At 44.9% G+C, this 7,495-nt stretch overlaps 2 protein-coding genes across 2 annotated transcripts; one reads left to right on the top strand and one right to left on the bottom strand.

The window, feature by feature from the left end:
* Window positions 1-71: 71 nt before the first annotated feature.
* On the top strand, window positions 72-3,482 carry LRRC47 (leucine rich repeat containing 47; the record flags this gene model as incomplete). The annotated part of the gene is made up of 6 exons (XM_010175704.1): window positions 72-518; window positions 1,277-1,393; window positions 2,090-2,205; window positions 2,331-2,433; window positions 2,846-2,935; window positions 3,243-3,482. Coding segments are annotated over 6 exons (1,113 nt in total), but the record flags the coding sequence as incomplete, so codon positions are not given.
* A 1,662-nt stretch (window positions 3,483-5,144) lies between these two features.
* Window positions 5,145-7,492, bottom strand: CCDC27 (coiled-coil domain containing 27; the record flags this gene model as incomplete). Its single annotated transcript, XM_029086949.1, has 6 exons — window positions 5,145-5,282; window positions 5,407-5,511; window positions 6,104-6,316; window positions 6,597-6,671; window positions 6,816-6,946; window positions 7,447-7,492. Coding segments are annotated over 6 exons (708 nt in total), but the record flags the coding sequence as incomplete, so codon positions are not given.
* Between the last annotated feature and the right edge of the window lie 3 nt (window positions 7,493-7,495).

Here is a 7,495-nt window from a genome sequence, read left to right as displayed (position 1 = left end):
ACCCCCCAGGTCCCTGCCGACCCCTCAGTCCCCATCATCCCCACTCATCACCCCATCTCTGTCTCTTCCAGAGCCTGGATGTGGCCAACAATCAGCTGAAGGAGCTGCCCGCCGCGCTGGCCGACTGCCCCCGGCTGAAGGAAGCCAACTTCAGAGGCAACCAGCTGAAGGACAAGCGGTTGGAGAAGATGGTCAACGACTGCCAGACGAAGGCCATCCTGGAGTACCTGCGGGCTGGCGGCCGTGGGAAGGGGAAGGCTGAGAGCGCCAGGGAGGAGGCCAGGAAGAAGAAGAGGGAGAAGCAGCAGAAGAAGGATGGTGGGAACGGGGAGCAGGACGAGCTGGAAGAGGCGAGCAAGCTGCTGGTGAAGGTTCTGCACATCTCCGAAAACCCAGCGCCGTTGGTGGTCAAAGTGAGCCCGGGCGTCAAAGATGTTCGACCCTTCATCGTGTGCTGTGTGCTGAAAGGAGTGAACTTAAAGCCAGGAAACGCTCTGAAGAGGTTCCTGTCCGCACAGGTAACTGCCGTGGTCTCCTGTTACTTGTTTGCAGTGAGAACATTACAAGTAGCACTGGAAATGGACAGTTCTAGGCTCCTTCCAGCAGATAAATTTCTGAAACTCAGAGTGAGCCCTTCGCCTGGCAGGAGGTGAGGGTACAGCAGGATGGCAATGCAGCGTGGCCTCTGCCAGCGACGTGCTGCCTGGTCAGTCTGGAACAAGCAAAACTGCTTTTCCTGAAGAACCTAACAGGAGCTCAGGCATCGCCATGAGAGGGCGATGAACACACACGTGTTTGCACTGCTTCTGTCACAACAGCTCGTTAGTGCTGTGGAACCTGTTGAGAGCTAATAATAAACCCGTGTCCACATGAGAAGTACCCTGGTTTGGTTCCAGATTTCCTAATCTGTGCTAAAACCATCTTGCGCACCTAAACCTTCCCCCTGAGGTATCCTAACCGCAGGCTTTACCTGGCACACTGCTCGCCTGCCCATTAGATGGCAGGTGTTAGCTTCTTTCAGATTATTTGTGATGGTTATTCTGATTTAAAACTGTTCATCTCCCAGTTGAGGAACACGTCATGTGCTGTGCTTGACCATCTTTATGTTTGGGTTGTAATTCAGATAAAATAATTTCACAGGTGAAGAGAAGGGCTCAGTGTAATGCTAAAGGGTTATCAGCAGCTGATTGTGCTACAAACATTAAATCTATAAGAATGCTGAACTCTGGGAGGACTAAATCTTGTTGATGTTTTGATAGGATTCTTTCTGTTTTAGACTAAACTGCATGAAGACATCTGTGAAAAGCGGACAGCGGCCACAATTGCCACCCACGACTTGCAGTTGATCAAAGGTCCTCTGATATATGACGTTCAGCCTCCTGATGAACTGAAGGTAGGGCCGGTGGCATTGGTGGCCTTTCTGCTTTTTTCCTTTTGCTTTCTGGAGCTCTAGAGAACAGAAATAATTTCTTTTCTACCCTGTAGACAGACTGTACTTGTAACTTCAATCGAGAATATAAAAATGATACTTCAGATCTGTCATCCTTGTTTCTTTAGGCCTATTTCAGTGTGTCTGTCAATATCCTGCCTCCAGAACCCATCTCACTGGAGGACCGAATGAGCAGCCTGGACATACTGACTCTTTGGGGCTGACCCAAAGTTTTGTTGCATTCTGCTCTGTAGATGCCCTGTGTTTGTAACTGTTCTGTGTATGTGGCCTGGTCCTCAGGCATGAGCTCTTCCTTTTCCCCGTGGCTTACAGAGCCTTTCGTTCACGGCTTCTGTTATGAGACAGCAGGTTTTCACATTATTCAGTGAATAAAGACAGGGAAGGAGCTGGGTAAGAAAACCATCCATGCCTGGTTTAGTACTAGCAAATGAGCCTGTTTTTCAAGTGTTGTAGCTCACATGAAGGTTTAAACTCAGTGTGATCATAGTCGTCCATGTGAAATAGAAAGGGTATTTCCATACTAAACAAGGACTTAGGAATGATGTTATGGTTTTAATTGTTGACTTGCAGGAGAGTTTTAATAATCCCAATGTTTGTGTCACTCTTAAACTCAAATGTTTGTTTCCCCCTATGGTGTAGATAATGCCCCTGGGTCGAAAGGAGATCAAGGCAAAGGATCTTCTCCGTCAGCTGCAGTTAGAAGCTGAGGAGCAGAGGAAACAGAAGAAGCGTCAGAATGTTTCTGGGCTGCACAAGTCAGTATACTGATCTTTTCTGTTTTCTTCTTGTGAATTTTGGTAACTCACACTCAATGGCTTTTCTGCCATTGTGTGCAGCTGCTGTTTCTTTGGTTTTTACTTTTTGTTTCTTTTTTTGGCAGGTATCTCCAGTTACTGGATGGCAAAGATAACTACCCATGTCTTGTGGATGCTGAAGGTGCTGTGATTTCCTTCCCACCGATAACCAACAGTGAGAAAACAAAGGTACTCTCTGTTAGTGGAAATACATTAATCAGAATTAATTAGTGTTTCTTTCTCCTGAGAGATATTTAACTCCAGATTCAAAGATACGCGCAGTTCTGTGAAACTTGGGATTGTGTTCCAAATAGAAATCTTCAAAGCCTGAATCTTTTCTGCTGGGTGGATCTTGGAGTTATATTTTTACCTTTGTAAATCTGTAAAGCTCTGGCAAGCTGTTCCAAAGGCACCGGCCTGCCTTTGCAGAGGTGGCTTCATTGAAGGGCGAGAATATTGACTTGTAAAAAATTGCAGTTCTTTGCCTCTGGCTGAATTGAATGAAAGCCTTTCATTTGGTTTGTGTACTGAAATGTTGCCCAGTGACTGTGGCTGAGTGTGCTCCAAATCCTTACTTGCTTTACCTGTGAAATACTTACAGATTAGAAAAGACACGCGTGACCTATTTCTGGAAGTGACAAGTGGTACCAGTTTACAGATATGCAAAGATGTCATGGACACACTAATTCTGGTAAGAAGTTCAGTAAAATAATCATGTCTGCTCTTAATGTGCTTCTCAGTGAAATGTTTAATTGCTCACATTAGAGAAGAATACAGAAGATGATTTTTATTTATTATTATTATTATTATTATTCCCTCTCCTTCACTCACTCTTCCATTCTTGCTGTATTGCAAACGGTTGTTATATTTTTGTATCCTGACTAACTGACAGAGCTCAAAACTCACCGGGGTAAATAACATTGTGTTGCCACATTGCAAATGTACGGTTTGATTTTTCAACAGAATTAATCTTGTTTTCTGTATTGTGTTTTTAACAGAAAATTGCGGAACTGAACAGATTTACCTTGGAAAATAAGGAAGACTCTGGCTCAGATAACGAATCTGATGCTCTTGGTGGACCAGTGAATTTGAACACCAGCCAAAACATACAGCCCATGAATTTCCCATTGGTAGTGGAGCAAGTTCGAGTGGTGGACACAGATGAAAACTTGAAAGTACTTTATCCTTCAAAAACTGACCTAACTACAGTTTCCTCTCTTCTGACTGTAATACGTTAGCAGCTATCAAAGCTAAGAAAATTATTCCATTTTCTTTTTTTTTTTCCATATTCAATAATGCAACTTGTACACAGTGAGGTGATGTGTTGGGTTTTGTTTTGGGTTTTTTTTTAAAAGATGCAGTGCATCCTGCCTGGGTATGTAAAAACTTTAAAGTCTGATCAAGCTACAGGAAGGACTATTGCATTCTTTCAGCCTTAATAGAAAGTCATCAGTATTCTGACTAGGTAGAGAGAACAGGATCTTCAAATGGGAACTGAAAAGGCAGAGAAGGTGTTGGAAGTCAGAACGGATTAACTTGTAGAGAAAATCATTATGCCATCTTAGCCTTTATAAAATGAATGCAGTCATATTTTTCTGCCAGATCACTAGTTCTTTCTGGACTGTTTCAGCTGGATTATTATGTTTGCAGCTAAACTGAGAAATCAGTAGGTGACAGCACTGAAATGAAGTCACATGCTGTGTACCAGTGCTGAAGACAGCATGCGAAGCTACTTCGCTGACATCTCATTCTGTGTAATTTTATTTTCATATCCGGAGTAATTGTGAAAACTTAATTGCTGTCAGAACCTGAGGAATGAGTTTTAAAGTGCTGGTTTCTGTGTTCAGACGTTAACACAGCTTCCATTTTTAAGTGAAGTCAGTTGAATTGACTGCAAGGGTTTTGTGTCCCAGGAAATTTTAGAGCCTTCATCCATTCTTGTGGAAATACCAGTTGTAGTGACTTTGTTGTGTACCCCTTGAGTTACTGTTGATCGCACACAGAACTTATTCTTGCTCTTACAGTTCAGTCCTGTTCAGAGGGCTAATGCTGCCTTACATCAGCACTACTAAAGCTCCCTGTCTCCCCAGAATACACGCACTCCTGCCCAGCATGACAGTCCTGGAGCTTTCTGTTATACATGGAGAGTGTTGGGGACACCTTCCGAAATACAGGTAGTTCACTACTAAAGCTCCCTGTCTCCCCAGAATACACACACTCTTGCCCAGCATGACAGTCCTGGAGCTTTCTGTCACACTCCCACATGGAGAGTGTTGGGGACACCTTCCAAAATACAGGTAGTTCGAGTGGTTCTAATTCTTGCAGTCTGTGGGTGACTTTTCTACCTGTGTGAATGCAAACCTCTCCATAAGCTAGGGTGACCTCCAGATTGGCTTTTTTTCTGTTAAACATGATACAGAACTCTAACTGAACTTCCAGATACTGTGTCAAATACATCCACCTGTTGGGACTTGCATATTGAATGGGAAAATAAAACAGTTCTTGCCATCATACTTCATTGTGACTTGTTTTGGCATTGGTGAATTTTCCAGGCATATAACTATACAAACTTGCCAAAGCAGCTATTTTATACTGCAAAAAGGTAACGCTTTCTAGCTCCCTGTAGCCAAGAAGTCCTTAGTCGTGCTTCAAGCTTCCCTGTGAAGTTGAATGTTTTTGCAGATCAGTGATTTACAGTGGATTATGGTCTGAGTTGGTTGAAACAATTAGATACTCATGATTTAGATACTCATGATTTAGATATTCTGTCAGAACTTGATTTTAGTAAAATGAGTTTAATTTGTTAGTAAGTCACCATCTGAAAACCAAGGAACAGGAGCCTGAACTTGGTGACGTGTTCTGACTCGGTGTTAGGGCCGCTTTTCAGGCGTTAAGAGACGCTATCTTGCGGGACTCTTTCTCCTTCCCTTAGCACCGTTAGGCGATGAGGTGGGCGTCTCGATGCTGTGGAGCGATGGGACCTTGATGCCTTTCTGTTTCAGCATCTGATAAAACTCCAGCCGCTGGTTAATTATTTTCTGAAAATTAGGGATGTGTAAAGGGGTGGGAAAGCATTAGGTGGAGAGCTGTACTGCGGAGTGTTCTCTTATCTCATCAGTCCCTTGCTGGCTGCTGGAAGCTGAGCTTGAAAGAGCCACGTACCTGCATTGCCTCCAGCACCTCCTCATCCGTGACCTCTGCCTGGGGGGCCTTGCTGCCTGCTGTACTGAATGTAGCCTGAATTATTTTGCTTCGATACCTTTCAAACTTTTGATAAAAGAGGAAAGAAATAGGTGTGTTTAGTCTTTGATATTTGCATGGATTTATAGAGACTACGCTGTCAGACTTGGAGAAAGTACCAGTGAATGATGAAATGGAAAGTCTGTTGATGTGAAATGATGTTTGAATAGGCTTCGCTGCAAGTACTGTGATAATGATGTGTTTCTGGGGGGACTGAGTCCCTTACTCAGATATCGGGCTCTGTGTGCTTGCTACCAGACATGTACACCTGCAGGAAACAGCTTTAAGGTGATTTCTTTGAATCTGGAAGGATATTAGAAATGTGGTGATGTAACTATTCTGAACTCCACTTTCTCAAGGGCTTCTGATATTTGAGGCCTGTTTGCTTTGTAAGTGATGTAAGAGCTGCACACTAAAAAGCTGGGAGGCAAATGGGCTGAGTTTCCTGCTCCTTTGGCCTTGTGGCTGCAAAGGGAAGCTGGGCCTCAAGAGCCCTGGTGCATCTCCTGGTGGGTTTCTGCACAAGAACGTCTCTAAGATTTCAGATTCTTTGCTTGAAATGGTTGAAGTGTGTCCCGAGAGGGAGGGAGGTGTCTGAAGTGAAGGAGGCTACACTTACCTTGCTGGTGACACATTCGAGTGCCACTCTCGTTTGCAGCTCCCTGTGCTGCAGCGTCTCAACTTCTCTCTGGATTGCCTCTTGGTCCCGTTGCTGCTTGTGGATGTGGGATCGGTTGGTCAGAACCTCTGTCTGTAGCTGGTTGACTGTCTCCTGTAACTCACTGATGAGCTTGTTCTGCTCAGCCAGTTTGGATTCTTGTTCTGTAACAACCTGAGGAAATCCATAAATCAAGCTGTTATTGTGAGGAAGAAAGTGAGCAGGCTTGGCTGCACCTTCCCAGCATCTGGTCCAAACGCTTCTTGTAGTTCCTGGGCAGAATCTACAGACTAACAAACGTGCCAGTATTGGTAACTGTTATTGTTTGGCATTTTCTCTAGAACTACTGGATTGAGTAGGGGTTTTTTTATGTGGCAAACTCCCTGAGCCTAAAACAAGCACAACTAAGCAGCTAATACAAGAATTTTCTGTAGCGGCTTTGCTCCACATTTACCTGTTGAAGAGAGTGGTTCTCCTTCTCTATTGTCACCATCACTTCTTCGTAGTTCTGTTCTTTCAGACTGCAAAACTTAAGAGACAATATTTTATGCTTGAGTTTTGCAGTTCACAGGTGCACCTGCTGTCTGTGAGAAAGGGAGCTGTTGCATGAAGACCCAATTCCCCGCTGCCAGCTCTCCTGCCAGCGATGGCCACCACGCTCTCAGGGTGGTACCTTGGCAGACAGGGCTTGCAGCTGATTTTCTTGCTCTCTGAGCTTCTTTTGGAGCATTTCCTTTTCAGCTTTGATTCTCCGAAGCTGGGATTCTTGGATCTCTAGTTGCCTTTGCAAGGAAGAGATGGTACCTGGGAAGTTTGGAGTAATAGCGTTAAGCAAATTGAATCCCTGACAAAAGCTTCATGGCTCCTTTTTGCAGGTCAGCATAAGCAGAGCTGCTCTGGTAACCATCTGAGTATAGGCTGTGGGTGAAGTTAATGCTGGTTGATAATGCATTTGTAGTACTTTGATGTGATATATGTTAAACTAACTAGGTTGTGTGAGGTAGGAGCTACTCGCAGGACTAGTTGGTGACCCCAGCACAGGTTTGCTGGGGTGCTGGCTGCCCCAGCGTGGTGCTCAGGGCTTCCTCTGCAGGGTTTTTTCATGGACATCACTTCCAAGGGGAGAGAGAAGGTGGTTTGAAACCAAGCGCCATTCCAGCCCGGCTCTGCGGTGGGAAGCGGGCGGTTTTGTGCTCACGAGAACCTAACCTAGCATGTTTTCCAGGTAAAAGGAGGAGAATCGCAGGAAGATGAACTCGGGAGCCGGGATAACGGCGTGTTTTCTGGACGCCCTCCCCAGGTACCTGTGGCCATGTTGTAGTCATCCCTCGCCCTCCGCAGCTCCTCGCCGAG

Source organism: Antrostomus carolinensis, unplaced genomic scaffold (genome assembly GCF_000700745.2).
Source record: "Antrostomus carolinensis isolate BGI_N321 unplaced genomic scaffold, ASM70074v2 scaffold35960, whole genome shotgun sequence".
Lineage (NCBI taxonomy): Eukaryota > Metazoa > Chordata > Aves > Caprimulgiformes > Caprimulgidae > Antrostomus > Antrostomus carolinensis.
The sequence above is the reverse complement of the archived record's forward strand: the minus strand, read 5'-3'. Positions and strand labels throughout refer to the sequence as shown.